Raw genomic sequence first — 14,849 nt, forward strand, 5'->3', positions numbered from 1 at the left:
AAAAAGTCACTCTGCCTCCTGTGTTGAAAATAGATGGTAGGGTAGTCAAGGACAAAAGCAGAAGGACAACTTGGAAGGCAGCATAATCCAGGAGACAGATGTTGGTGACCTGGCCAGGGTAGGTAGCAATGGAGGGGGTGAGAAGTGGCCAGACTCTGGATATCTTTTAAAGGTAGAGCCAAGGGAAGATACATCCATCCTGATGGGTTGGATGTAGAGTGTGAGAGAAAGAGAGCACTCCAGCCCCACCTCCAAGTTGTGGAGACCAAGCATCAGGAATGTCTGGGTCAGACGCTCTGCCCACATTTAATTTCATTTCTAATGGCACACAGGGAAAGTCCCAACAGTCGAGAGGAGCAGGACTGTCCTGACAGTGGGTCACACACGGTGAAAGCAATGACCCCCCTACAGAAGTTCATCTGAGGCCTGGCCATAATCAGTACATTGCAGCGAGGTCAGCAGTGACCGAAATTTTATTCATAAGGGTGCCCTGAGACAAGGTGTACATTTTGAAATTGGTTGAGGTCTGTTTGACGGTCCAGGAGATGGTCTACCTTCGTGAATGCTGCAAGACAGTAGAGGGGAAAAAAAGCGCTCTGTTTTCATTGTTGGGTACAGTGTGTTGGGTACAGTGTTTAATTTATGTCATTTAGATCCTGTTACTGTAGTGGTTTTCAAGATCTGCTGATTTTCTTTCTAGTAATTCTGTCACTTGCTTAGGAAGAGTTGTCTCTTGGGCTGAAAGCATTTTGGGCTGGGCAAAAAGAAAGCTTGCTCTGGATATTTCAAACTGAGTATTGTTGAGGGCAAGGCTGGAGGCAGGAGGGCAGCTTGAGAAGCTGTTACATCAGACCCACCTGTCTTTAAAGCTTGTACTACACCAGCAAAGAAGTATAACTTGCTGATTGTTCACAGAATGCATTTGGAGACTGGATTTGGGAGGTGCGAGAGAGCTTGTCTCCCAGGTGTTGGTGTGGTTGTTAGGTTAGAGAAGCCTGAGAGAAGGCAAGATTAGGACCCCTTCCAGGTGTGTGACTAGTGTCTAGTCCAACCCATGGACATACACACCTCTGTTCTTTATAATTCCTGCTCCATTTCTTAAGAGGTTCGACACAGTTGCTTCCGCTCCCAAGATTCCTCCCCTGATTGTGCCACCTGTGAGATAAGGTTGTTGTATCTGGATAGGCAGAGGAGTTTGTTTTCTGGGGCTTGTGTGGTGGGTTGGCACTTTACTTGCCCTACCATGGAGTTAGCTCACGACATGGTACATGGTAAGTGGACCATTGATCTGTCTCAAACGTGTCTTTTTGTTCTCAGTTGCAGAATGCCATGACCATGGTAGCCCTTTTCAAGGAAGAAAGAAAGGTGGGAATTCTTTCCGGGATAATTCTGACAAGAGGAACTGTCATCATGAACATGGTGGATATGAGCGTCCACCTTCACACTGCCAGGAGAATGATGGAAGCGTGGAGATGCGGGATGTCCACAAGGACCAACAACTAAGACAGTAAGTGACCAGGCAGCTTGGTTTGCAAGTAGCAGCCCCCGGGACTGTGCAACCCTTTCATTCTCTGTGGTCTTCCTTTTCTTCTCTCATTAGAGAGCTGAAGAATGCTGGAAGTGGAATAGTGGCTGAGCAATCCTAATTGTAGCCCTGGCGTCAGTGAGTGGAGCATGTAGAGAAGACGTTCTTAGATTTAATGGATACCCGCCTTCTCTCCTCTTCCCCACAGCACTCCTTATAGCATCCGATGCGACAGAAGAATGAAATGGCATAGTGAAGACGAAATCTGTATTACCACGTGGAGAAATAGAAAACCTCCAGGGAGAAAAATGAGGCAGAACACACAGGATGGATACACAAGGAACTGGTTCAAGGTCACAGTGAGTATCTGGGTGGGGTCTGCATTAGGTAGACGATTCTGGAACCTGATAGGAGGAAGACCACTTAAAACACCCTAAGCTGATTATTCGGAGGAGAGCTTTGGAATAGGGGGAATGGGAGTTTAGGGAATCCATATTTGGCACAAAAATAAAATCATGTCAGCGGTCCTTTCTTTAGAGGTCTAAGCTAAGTAGAAGGTCGGAAGAAAAGAAAAAAAAAAAGCTGGTTGGTTCTGTTCTCCATCCTTAGTTCCGTGTTGTCTCTCCCTTCTCTCCTATTTCTTCTTTTTACCTTTAGATTCCTTACGGGATAAAGTATGACAAGTCATGGCTAATGAATTCAATCCAGAGCCATTGCAGTGCCCCCTTCACTCCGGTTGATGTAAGAGAGGATGGTGAAGCCAGATGAGTGGGCACGGGGGACGAGGAGAGGCCTGGCTCAGCAGGAGCCATTGGCCTCTGATGCTGTTGCTCTTGTCTTCACTCCCTGTAGTTTCACTACATCCGAAATCGAGCATGCTTCTTTGTCCAGGATGCTAATACTGCCTCCGTATTGAAGGATGTCAGTTATAAGATTTGTGATGACGAGAACCGAAAGGTGTGTGTTGAGGGCATTCCCTGTACTTAGTCTCTGGGCAGGAGGACAGGCCAGGGGGCTGGTCGTCCTCTTTGGGATTAGAGGTCCTGGTACTTACCACGCTGCCTCCCTGCAGATATGTATATTTGTCAATCATTCTACCGCGCCCTACTCTGTGAAGAATAAGTTGAAGCCAGGCCAAATGGAGATGCTTAAGGTAATACAGACTCAAGGATCATTGTATGCTCACTTCCTGGACCCATCTCTTCTTCCCCTGGTCCCCTTTTTCCCTGTCACCACCACCACCACCACCACCACCACCACCACCACCACCACCACCACCACTACCAGAGCCTCAGAGCCTCTGTCTTCATCTCTAACTCTGCAGCTGACTATGAACAAACGGTACAATGTCTCCCAACAAGCTCTTGATCTCCAGAATCTCCGCTTTGACCCAGGTATGGCTGACAGCAGCAATTCTAAGGCAAGCAGGGGCAGAGCGGTCTGCCTGAGAGGGAGACTTAGGGATGGCAATTTACGGAGCGGTTGGTGCTGGCTCTGGTCCAGCCAGGGCCCTCCCAGCCTTCTGATTCCCTTCTCCTGGCTTCTTCAAGACTTGATGGGCTGTGACATTGATATAATCCTGAATCGAAGAAACTGCATGGCTGCCACCCTGAAGATCATTGAAAGAAATTTCCCTGAGGTGAATGAAGCCTTAGGCCCAGTGCTGGTATTTAGTTAGAGGGGTGGAATAGATAAGGTGGAGGGCAGACTTGTCTCTGAGGCCCAAGATAGTAGCCCCCACTCTAACTCTTCTTGACCCAAAGCTATTGTCTTTGAACTTGTGCAACAACAAACTGTACCAGCTGGATGGCCTGTCTGACATTATAGAGAAGGCTCCCAAAGTCAAGACCCTGAACCTCTCCAAAAATAAGGTGAGAAGGGGGAGCCAGATCAACTTTGGATGGAGGGTGGATGGCAGTACACATCAGGATAATGGCAACAGGCAGGCAGAGGTACCTGTGGGTGACTATGAGGGCTGGGGGAATTCGGGACCCACGGTCCCAGGTGTCTCTCTTTCCCTGGCCCTCCTTCTCCAGTTTCCTCCCCATCTTTCTTAGCTGGAGTCAGCGTGGGAGTTGGGCAAGGTGAAAGGGCTGAAGCTCGAAGAGCTATGGCTAGAAGGGAACCCCTTGTGCAGCACCTTCTCGGACCAGTCCGCCTATGTAAGGTCAGTGGCAACCCCTATCGCCCTTCCTGGGCACCTTTGCTCCTTGGGTGACTGAGCTGTGTCTGAAAGTGCCCTTCTGCAGGAAGGAGTGGCCTTGGTCCTCTAGGAGGACCACAAACCTCCCCTCCTACACACACACACACACACACACACACACACACACACTCTCCTTTCTCTGTGTCACTCACTCATCTGTGCTTAGAGGTCTCCTTTCCTTCGTCTGACATGCTCCCCTTTTCACCTGCTCTGGGGTGCGTTTCCTGCCTGTCTCCACCAAGCCTCCTGCAGCGTGCCCTCCGTGAGTGTGCTCCAGGAAGCAGGACTCCCCCACCTCCCCAGGACCAACAGTGTTCAGATGCTGGTGCCCTGGACTGAGAAGAGTCCTTTAGTCCAGGGCCTCATGTGAGACAGGCCTTCCTGCCTCCATGCTGAGATGGGGCTTCCCTCCCCTGTCCTGAGAGGTGTTCTCCTTCTCTTGCTCCAAAGCGGTCCCCCCACCTGTCCTGGGCTGGCATGGGGGCTTCCCTGCTTCATACTGAGGGCCGAGGCCCTGGGTGGCTGCTGTCATGCCATCTCTTCCTCTGGCTCAATGCCAGGAGCTGGGCCCTCCTTGGGGAGAAACCTGGGTTTCCTGAGTCAAGGGACCAGAAGCGGGCCACGTTCCTGAGGCAGGAGTGGAAGGCAGAGGGCCGAGGAGGTTGGGGAGACAGAAGGACAGGCCTCTCAGGGCACTGCCTCTCCTTCCCTCCACACCTCACATTGTCCTGCCTGGGCCCTCAGAGGAGTCCTGGGTAGCCCGAGACGGGTAGCATTCCTCGGTCAAGGCGTCAGCACAGAGGGTCACAGGAGTCAGTGACCATCAGAAGAGAATGCAGTGGTCGGGAGAGGGGGTCCCCAGGCTCTGAACCCCATGCTGAGCTGGGGCCTGACCCTTCACTCCTCCTGGGAGAAGGTCTCCTGTCCCCGTAGCTGCTGTTTCCCATGCGCAGCTCAGACTGAGCTCACACAGGTGAGAAAGGCTCCAGCTGCATCCAGTGGGCCCCAGCCCAACAGGTGCATGTTTTCCTTTCCTGCCTCAGTCCCCAGGGCCAGCCAGGGGGCAGTGAGAGAAAGGGCTGCAGCAGGGGAGCCCTTTTCTCCTCTATTCCTCCCTAAACTCCACCTCCGCAGTAGAGCGTCTTTCCTTCCGCTTTGCATTGCATCCTGTTTCTCCCTTGTCTCTCCTCTCCTATGTCTCACCCATCTCTCCCTCCCCTACCTTCACCCCATTTCTGATGTCGTCCCCTCTGCCTTCCCCTTTCTGCCTCCTGAGCCCGGCCTCACTCACCTCCCTGTCCCAGCATCCTGGGCCATCCCTAAGGGCTGACCTGGTCTTGGCCAGGGCCTGGTCAGGCAAGTTGATGGACAGCCAGTGAGGTAGCAGAGCCCTGGGCTCCCACCCCATTTTCTGCTCCCTGCAGAGCCTTCCACGGTGACTTGGACAAAGGGGAGGGAGGGAGGGAGGGGAAGAAAGCCCTGGAACCTGGGCTCCCAGTGCTGCTTCGTGTGGCACTGGAGAAAAGGGAGTCAGGACAGTCTAGATGGAAGCTAACCAGGAGGAAGGAGAGGGAGGAGAGTGAGAGGGAGTGGGAGAGAGACTGTGCCACCCTGAACTGTCAGTCACTTCATTCAATTTTTGGTTTTGGACAGTGCCATCCGGGATTGTTTCCCCAAGTTGTTACGCCTGGTAAGTATGTATAATACCGTCGTCATTGTCTCCTCTTACTCAAGAACATGACCTCCACACCTCCCCTTATGTCCTTTGGGTCTTGCCTAGATTGCATGCTTGTATCAGACCCTCATCCATTTTACAGGCAGGGATTCCTGAAAAAGACAAGAATATTCTCCCTGAAAATGTGTATACACACACCCCCCCCCCACACACACACACGTTTGCATGTAATAGTAGAGATGTCCAGCACCCCATGAGAAAGCTGCCCAACTGGAATTTCCAGGCCCATTTCCCACCTGGCCTCTGATGCTTGTCTCCCTGGGCATGTTCATCTTATCGGTCATCGAGCTCCACCTCCTTGGTCTCCACTGCTGACTTCCTCTTTCCTTCTCCAGGACGGCCGAGAGTTATCCGCACCAATGATTGTTGACATTGACAGCTCTGAGATAATGAAACCCTGCAAGGTGAGGAAGAAGGACCAAGCAAGATTTGGGGTGTTGTAAGGGAGGCTTTGTCCACCGCATAGATCCAAATTGTCTTTTGATTTCAGGAAAACTTTACTGGATCTGAGACCTTAAAGCATTTAGTCCTGCAATTCCTGCAGCAGTGAGTATCCCTGGAACGCTGGGACCATGAGGAAGGGGAGGGCTGAGGCAGGCTGGGCTACCCATGCACAGGTCAGCTCATGGGAGTTTTCAAGTCTCATCTGGGGCCCAGGCCACAGAGGTAGCCTATCCTCACTGCTTCCCCACAGGTATTACTCGATCTATGACTCTGGAGATCGACAGGGTCTCCTCGGTGCTTACCACGATGAGGCCTGCTTCTCCTTGGCTATTCCCTTCGACGCCGAGGACTCAGCCCCGTGAGTATCACGACTCAGACCCTGCTCTGGGGCTGTGTGTCTCCCCAGCAGACACAGGCCAACTCCTGGAAATGCCTGCACTGGCCGGGCCACCCACTCCTGCTCCTCTTTTTCTCCTAGGAACAGCTTGCGCAAGTACTTTGAGGATAGCAGGAATATGAAAACACTCAAGGACCCCTGTAAGTGTGTGATGGGGAAGAGTGGGCAAGGTAAGGGGGTGTGATGGGAACAATCACAGGGGCCAAGGACCAGGGTGTGGCAGCCCCCTGCCCCGCCCCACCCTGCCGTTCCTTGCTTCTCTTCTCCTCTACAGACCTGAAGGGGGAACTGCTGAGGCACACAAAACGTGACATTGTGGACTCCCTCAGTGCGTTGCCCAGAACTCAGCATGACCTCAGCTCCATCCTGGTGGACATGTGGTGCCAGACGGTGAGCACCTGCTTCCTCCCTCGGGCAGGCCCAGAGAGCCAGAGGTGGGTAGGAGGTTAAGGAGGATCCTGAGCACCTGAGCTCTTCCCTTTCAGGAATGGATGCTCTGCTTTTCTGTCAATGGGGTTTTCAAGGAAGGTGAGTGTCTGTATGGTCCCCTCCCCAGATCCGCCACTGCTCCCTCCCCCTGGCTGGGCTCCCTCTCAGAACTCCCCCAGCTTCCCTGATTTCATTCCTTTCCTTTCCTTCCTCTTCTTCCCTCCGTGTTTTCCCACCCCCACTCTGCCCTCAAACCACCCTGCTCTGACCTAGGTCCATGCCTGTCTGCCCTGCACAGCTCAGGCGTGTGTTAAGGACACAGACTGTGGAGTTTGGCAGCTCTCATCCCAGGTCCTTACTCTGTGAACTTGTGGTTGGTTACTTAACCCTTCAGTTTCCTCATTTGCAAAATGGGGCTAATAACCTATCTCTTGGGCTACTGTGAAATAGGAATTAAGTGAACTTGTGGTTTTCACAGGGCCCCACACATGATAGGGGCCCTGTCACTGGGAGTGGATTGTTCCTGTTGCTGCCCTCCCCATTCCTGCCACATCCACCTGACTCCAAGTGAACAATTGTCCTGGTCTGCCCCGCCTTCTGTGTGAGTGTCAAGCAAGACTCTGACGGGGGAATCACCGTGTGAGCATGTTAAAGCCTGTGCAACTCTAAGGTGGTGCTGTTTGTTGTCTTTGAAGTGGAAGGACAGTCTCAGGGTTCTGTTCTCGCCTTCACTCGGACCTTCATCGCTACCCCTGGCAGCAGTTCCAGGTTAGTGCTGTGTTGTGGGTGGGAGCACCCATCCAAGCTTGGGGCCCGTGTCATGGAAATGTGGTGGGTGCAGTCCTCGGGGTGTTCTCAATATTGTGGAAGGCCAACAGGAAGATCCAAGGAACAGTCTAGCCTAGTGTTTAAGAGTGTGGGCCCTGGAGTCAGAATACAGATTCTGTTCCTCACCCCAACATTCACAAACTGTGTGACCTTGATCAACTTATTCGACCTCTCTGTGATTCAGTGCCTTTTTCTGAAAATTGGAATAAGACTATCCACTTCGTTGGACTGTTGTACAGGGTAAATGCGTTGGGGTTAGAGCTAAAGGTCTAGTGAAGCTGGTAGACAACCTCTCCAAAGGTGGACTCTGTGGGAGGGTTAGAGGGCACCAGCCAAAACATCTGGGAGGCAGGCACAGTTAGGGATATGGAAGGAATTTGGTTGTTGAGTGGCAGTGGTTAAGAAGGATCCTGTTGTTGGGGGTGTGGAGTTATCTACCTGTCCAGTTTGAGGGTGCATTTTTCTTTCCTCCAGTCTGTGCATCGTGAATGATGAGCTGTTTGTGAGGGACGCCAGCCCCCAAGAGACTCAGAGTGCCTTCTCCATCCCAGTGTCCACACTCTCCTCCAGCTCTGAGCCCTCCCTCTCCCAGGAGCAGCAGGAAATGGTGCAGGCTTTCTCTGCCCAGTCTGGGATGAAACTGGAGTGGTCTCAGAAGTGAGTGCTGGGAGTACATGGGGATGGGGGGAGTTGGGACATCAGAGGAATGAGTAATGGAAACTCACATGCAATTTGGAAGAATAACTATCTGGATATTTTGCTTCCAAAAAAAAGTGGGCCCATGAGAAAGGTATCATACTTTTATACTGATCTATGTAAATATTTTTTTAAATGGCATAATGCCCAGATGACATTACCTTCCATTTGTAAAATCTGAAAAAATCAACCACAACAAACTACTGATAAACCAGTTCAGCAAGGTTGAAAGATACAGCATACAAAAATCATTTGTACTTCTATGTAGTTGCAATGGACAATCCAAAAAATGAAATCAAGAAAATAAGTCCATCTACAGTAGCATCGAAAATTATTAATAAAGTGTGTAGGAACAAATTTAAGAGAAGAAGCGCAGATCTTATGCTCTGAAATCTGCAAAACATTGCTGAAAAAAATTAAAGAAGACCTAACTACATGGAAAGACATCCCACATTCATAGATTGGAAGACTTAATATCATTAAGATGGCAGTACCACCCAGAACAATCTACAGATTCATTGCAGTCCCTGACAGAATCCCAACTGACTTCTTTGCAGAAATTGACAAGGTAATCCCAAAATTCATGTGGAAATGCAGTGGACCCCAAACAGCCAAAACCATCTTGAAAGAGAACAACGACGTTAGAAGACTCACACTTCCAGATTTCAGAACTTGCTACAAAACTACATTAATCAAGATTGTATGGTACCGACATAGGAACAGACGTGGGAATCAATGGAATATAATTGAGAGTCCACAGATAATCTCACATATTTATGTCTAGTTGATTATCATTCAGGGTGCTGAAAAAATGCAATGGAGAAAAAAAAAATAGTCTTTTTTAGCAAGTGGTGCTGGGAGACGTGGCTATCCACTCGCAAAACAATTAATTTTGACCCCTAACTCACATCATGTGCAAACACTGGCAGAAAATGGATCAATGACCTAAAATAAGAGCTAGAACTGTAAAACACCGTAAGTGTACATCTTCATTACCTTGAATTAGGCAACCGTTTCTTACATATGAAACCAAAAGCACAAGCAACCAAAGAAATAAATAGGTAAATTGGACTTCATCTAAATTAAAAGCTTTTGTGCATCAGCAGACACTATCAAGAAAGCAGAAAACCGACTGATGGGAACAAGGGAAAATATTTGCAAATCACATCGCTGACAAGAAGAACCCTTACAACTCAACAACAAAGAGACAAGCCACCCAATTAAAAAATGGGGAAATGATTTGAATAGACGTTTCTCCAAAGAAGATGTACAAATGACCAAGAAGCGCGTGAAAATCTTCTCAACATCATTAGTCATTAGGGAAACGCATGTCGAAACCACAGTGAGTTACCACTTCATAGCCACTATGATAGCTTTAGTCAGTAAAAGGAAACATTACAAATGTCGGTGAGAATGCAGAGAAATTGGAAATCTCGTGTATTACTACTGGGACCATAAAATGGAGCAGTTGCTGGGCAAAAGATTTTGGTAATTCCTCAAAATCTTAAACATGGAGTTACCACATGATCCGGTAATCCCTCTCCTAAGTGTATACCAAAAGAAATGAAAATATATGCCCATTCAACAACTTGCACATGAATTTCCATAGTGGCATTATTCCAAATAGCCAAAAAGTGGAAACACATCGATTGACCTTTAGCTGAATGGATAATGTGGTACATCCATACGGTGGAATATTATTGGAATATTATTCATTCATGAAAAAGGATGTAGTTGTGATATACGCTATGACGTGGATGAACCCCGAAAACATTATGTGCTAAGTGAGAGCAGCCAGTCACAAAAAGCCACATAATTACATGATTCCATTCATATGAAGTGTTCAGAATAGCCAGATCCATAGAGACTGAAAGCAGAGTAGTGGTTGCCAAGATCTGGGGAAGAGGGAGAACAGGGAGCGATCTCTAACAGTTAAGGAGTTTCTTTTTGAGGTGATAAAAATAGTTTGGAATTAGATAGTTGTGATGGTCGCACAATCTTGTGAATAGACTTAAAAGCACTGAATTCTACACCTTAAAATGGTGACTGCTACAGTATGTGCATTATATCTCAATAAAAAAGAAACGTATTATTGAATTTCCACTTGTTATTTCTTGAACATCTTTCTTTATCAATATGTATTAAGCTCCCTTGTTCATTTGAATACCCTTATGTTTCTGATTTGAATTCCAGTGGGCATTAATGTCAGGGATAGGCGTTTTGGTTTTCCCTAGGCCTTTTTTCATTGTTACAATAGTGCTCATATTGGTACATGTGACCCACCAAAAAGGTAGCATAGATTAAGGGTGGCATTGCATAGTCAGCGTGTCTGTCCTGGGGTAGTAATGGAGAGCACCTGTTCTTCTCCCACCCCAGGTGCCTTCAGGACAATGAGTGGAACTACACTAGAGCTGGTCAGGTCTTCACTATGCTCCAGGTGAGGTCTGGGAATCAAGTGGGTAAAAGACAGCTGTCTCTGGGTGGTCAGGAAGGCCAAGAAGATGGAGGCCGGGTAGTGTGGGGATGGAACCCAGGGCACCTGGCTCTACTAACATCCCAACTCCTGTTCTTTCCTTTCTCTAGACCGAGGGCAAGATCCCAGCGGAGGCCTTCAAGCAAATCTCCTAAAAGGAGCCCTTCGATGTCTTCTTTGTCTTCGTTCACATCCTCTTTGTTTCCTCTTTTCACCAGCGTATGGCCTGGCTGATCAGGAAGCCAGAGTTAACTTGCAGGCCGCATGACATAACCACCCAGAGAGCCAGTTGCTCTGTGTATTCGCCCCACTCATGATCACCGTTTTATTTTCATAATAAAGAGGGACGTTACGCGTTGTACGTTGTGTGCCCTGGATTGCTCTTCCCCTGCCCCAACTGTGAGCCAGCGGGGCCAGGACTGAAAGCACTGCATCCCTGTTCATCCCTGGCTGGCCTTAGCAGATGCATCAATCTGGCTTGCCTTCATAGGTAATTTTGTCAATAAATCCTGATGAGAAAGGACACACGCTCCTTCCAGAGATTGGCCTTGAGAGACAGTGGGACTCTGTCAGATCCTCGACCTGGAGGCCCACAGAAGCAGGCATGTTACCTTGGCACACCAGGGGCTTCCATCCACCGTCCCAAGCCCTCCCTTTCCCGAAGGTGCACTTTTCAAGGAGGAGTCTCAGGGTAGCACCTGCGGTGGGGGTGATGAGGGGAGACTCAGCCCATCTGCCCAGCACGCTCCTCAGAGAGCTGACACCGGGCGCTCCATGTCCATGTTCTTGAAGGGGTTCAGCCATTTATTTTCACTTCTAAACAAACAGTGGTAGCACGGAATCTCACCCTATGGTCAGTTCTCAACAACTGGCATTTATAGCAGTTCCGAATTGCAGGCAAGAGTTGAACGGAACATTTGCACAATTTATTGTCCACACTTCTGTGATGCTTGCATGTTAGACAATCAGCAGGCATACTTTTTGAAATTAAAATAATAGCAGTGTGACGTTTTCAAGTCACAGTCCTATAAATGGGACATAGGAGAGGTACCACCAGTTTACAAATTATGCCTCCACTTTCGTGTTTGGCATACGTTATTTCCTGCCACTTGCCACCTTCCTACCACTTGCCACCTTCCTACCACTTGCCACTTTTCAGTTCTTTATGTACATGTACATTAGGGAGCCATATGTTGGAGTGTGAATTTCATAAAACTAGGAACTAAGGGGATAGTTGCCATTACAAAAAGAATAATGCCAACCTTGTTCTTCCCTGTAGTGCCTCAATAGCCAAAGACAAGCTCCTGTACCTCTCTAAGGCTTGGTCCTCTCACCCAGGGAACAGAGACCACACTGTGTGCTTCTCAGCCTCATCGTGGGGACTAGAGATCATCTCCCATGTTACCCATCAACCACAGTGTCTGTTCAGCTCAGGCTCTCAGAGCTGCCAGGGGTCCTTTGTGGATAGGACCCATGGAACCCATCACATGGCCCCTCTACTTCCTCTGTGTACGTCAGGCTTCCACAGCCTTGACCTCCTTCCCTAGCCAGCTCGGACGCCTTCGTCTTCCAGTCACTCATCCTCCTGCCAATTCCCACGATTTCCTGTGGTCCTGTGCTCCCAGCACATGCTAACTCTGACACCTGAACTCACTCTCTCATCTCTCATGCGCTCTACCTCTACACACACACACACACACACACACACACACACACACACACACACACACGTCTCTCTGCAAATGGTCCATTAGGACACAATCTTGGAAGTTTAAATGGTGAGGCAAAGTGTATGCTTCCCAAGATGATTTGTGAAGTTGGAGGGAGGAGATATGAGTACTCACATATATTGTTTCCGAGCATTTAAATTGACATAGCCATTTTTCAGAATCATTGAGAACAATTCAGTCATAAATACTTGAATACATATATATGTGCACATAAATACATACATGCACACACTTTTATGTAAAAGTAATCATAATGCAGATACAGTTTTATATCCTTTTCATTTTAGTTAACAAAGTCATTAACATAAAGCTATTCATGTCATCATGCTATAATTTTATGTAGATCTGCAGTGATGACTTTCTTTTATTTCTTGACATTTTTCACTTATGTGCTAATTGTGTGGAGTGTGGAGGGGAAACTTTGATTAGGACAGAAAGCAGCATATGGCAGCCACAGCCAGGAGAGTCCATCCACAGATGCTCTGTTCTTTTCCTTGGGCCTTGGCACACTCTCCTTAGGGACAGGGTGGCAGGGTGGCTGGGGCTGTGGAATTCATAAGGACTCATCCCTGAGAAGAGACATTATTTCCCATATGTCACTGGTTTTCCTGCCCATTGCATGTGATGGCATCAAGTTTATAGACACCTCCGGCAGGGCGTACTTTTTTTTTAGAGTTGGGGTCTCATTATGTTGCCCAGGTTGGACTCTTAACTCCCGGGTGCAAACTCCTGGGCTCAAGCAGTCCTTCAGCCTCAGCCTCAAGAGTAGCTGGGATTACAGTCACCCAGCAAAGTCGCACTTCTTACAAGGGTTGCTGGTGTGGGTGGGTGGTAGACCCCTCCCTGTCCTCATCAGCGCACAGGAACCTCCATGTGGAAGGAGTCCAGAAGCAACTGCAGGAACTCCAGGGTGAGTGGCCTCAATGATACCCTTTTCTATCCCTCATCTCCAAGTAACTTTTGTGCCTTGCCTCAGAATGCCACTGGCTCCTGTGTATTAGTCTGCACTCCTAATAGTTTGTCCCAGAACTTGCCTCCAACCGATTCCCTTGCCCCTGGGGTTCCTGCCTATAGCTCCTGCCCTCAACCCTAGTGCATAACTGCTGCTGATCTTTGCAAATATGGATTCCATTCATCCTAGTTGTCTGCTCATGAGGCCTTAATGGCATTACTCCCTTAATGATCTCAGAATTCCCCTCCATGCAGCACTCCTTATGATCCCACCCTCCTGTTACCCCTGTGCTGGAGAAAGCCAGTGGTTGGATATGAACCCTTCTCCCCTTCAATGACCATATCCAAGAGCAGAAACCTCAAACCTAGGTCATGCAAGGTTAGGCACTGTTCCTCACCCACACCAAAATAAAGTGGGGAGAAGTGGCATCTGGGTGTTCTTAGCACTCTAACCTGCATCAAAGAAAGGTGGTGATGTAATGACAGGAGGACACAGATTGTGGGGGCTTGGGGATGTGATTGTCTGTGGCATGGCCTCAAAATCTGCATTTGTAACAGGATCCCAGGTATGATGGTTAATTTTATGTGTCAATTTAGGAGAACTTGCCTCCAACCGATTCCCTTGCCCCTGGGGTTCCTGCCTATAGCTCCTGCCCTCAACCCTAGTGCATAACTGCTGCTGATCTTTGCAAATATGGATTCCATTCATCCTAGTTGTCTGCTCATGAGGCCTTAATGGCATTACTCCCTTAATGATCTCAGAATTCCCCTCCATGCAGCACTCCTTATGATCCCACCCTCCTGTTACCCCTGTGCTGGAGAAAGCCAGTGGTTGGATATGAACCCTTCTCCCCTTCAATGACCATATCCAAGAGCAGAAACCTCAAACCTAGGTCATGCAAGGTTAGGCACTGTTCCTCACCCACACCAAAATAAAGTGGGGAGAAGTGGCATCTGGGTGTTCTTAGCACTCTAACCTGCATCAAAGAAAGGTGGTGATGTAATGACAGGAGGACACAGATTGTGGGGGCTTGGGGATGTGATTGTCTGTGGCATGGCCTCAAAATCTGCATTTGTAACAGGATCCCAGGTATGATGGTTAATTTTATGTGTCAATTTAGGAGAACTTGCCTCCAACCGATTCCCTTGCCCCTGGGGTTCCTGCCTATAGCTCCTGCCCTCAACCCTAGTGCATAACTGCTGCTGATCTTTGCAAATATGGATTCCATTCATCCTAGTTGTCTGCTCATGAGGCCTTAATGGCATTACTCCCTTAATGATCTCAGAATTCCCCTCCATGCAGCACTCCTTATGATCCCACCCTCCTGTTACCCCTGTGCTGGAGAAAGCCAGTGGTTGGATATGAACCCTTCTCCCCTTCAATGACCATATCCAAGAGCAGAAACCTCAAACCTAGGTCATGCAAGGTTAGGCACTG

General features: G+C 48.7%; 1 protein-coding gene across 2 annotated transcripts; it reads left to right on the forward strand.

Annotated features, from left to right (window-relative positions):
• The first annotated feature begins 1,233 nt into the window (after nt 1-1,233).
• Nucleotides 1,234-11,092, forward strand: LOC140711350 (nuclear RNA export factor 2-like). 2 transcript variants are annotated; one of them, XM_073014323.1, is made up of 20 exons: nt 1,234-1,507; nt 1,734-1,884; nt 2,183-2,266; nt 2,378-2,482; nt 2,598-2,678; nt 2,850-2,919; nt 3,076-3,164; nt 3,289-3,396; nt 3,583-3,692; nt 5,382-5,418; nt 5,799-5,867; nt 5,954-6,009; nt 6,158-6,265; nt 6,386-6,444; nt 6,579-6,694; nt 6,790-6,832; nt 7,429-7,501; nt 8,036-8,218; nt 10,634-10,694; nt 10,841-11,092. In XM_073014323.1, the coding sequence occupies exons 1-20, from the start codon at nt 1,269-1,271 to the stop codon at nt 10,883-10,885; spliced, it is 1,887 nt and encodes a 628-aa protein (XP_072870424.1). In that variant the 5' UTR covers nt 1,234-1,268; the 3' UTR covers nt 10,886-11,092. The 2 variants fall into 2 exon arrangements, with proteins under 2 accessions (XP_072870424.1, XP_072870423.1); XM_073014322.1 differs by having other exon boundaries at nt 2,850-3,164; nt 10,841-11,066.
• The last annotated feature ends 3,757 nt before the right edge of the window (nt 11,093-14,849 follow it).

The sequence above is a fragment of the Chlorocebus sabaeus genome, unplaced genomic scaffold (assembly GCF_047675955.1).
Source record: "Chlorocebus sabaeus isolate Y175 unplaced genomic scaffold, mChlSab1.0.hap1 unalloc_scaffold_705, whole genome shotgun sequence".
NCBI classification, from domain to species: Eukaryota; Metazoa; Chordata; class Mammalia; order Primates; family Cercopithecidae; genus Chlorocebus; species Chlorocebus sabaeus.

What these genes read in the sequence shown, in the direction of transcription:
- LOC140711350 (XM_073014322.1), top strand. Translation starts at nt 1,269, where the DNA reads ATGGTAAGTGGACCATTGATCTGTCTCAAACGTGTCTTTTTGTTCTCA. An exon ending in GTCCTGCAATTCCTGCAGCA is followed by an intron (nt 6,010 to 6,157) that starts GTGAGTATCCCT and finishes GCTTCCCCACAG; the next exon opens with GTATTACTCGATCTATGACT. An exon ending in TGGACATGTGGTGCCAGACG is followed by an intron (nt 6,695 to 6,789) that starts GTGAGCACCTGC and finishes CTTCCCTTTCAG; the next exon opens with GAATGGATGCTCTGCTTTTC.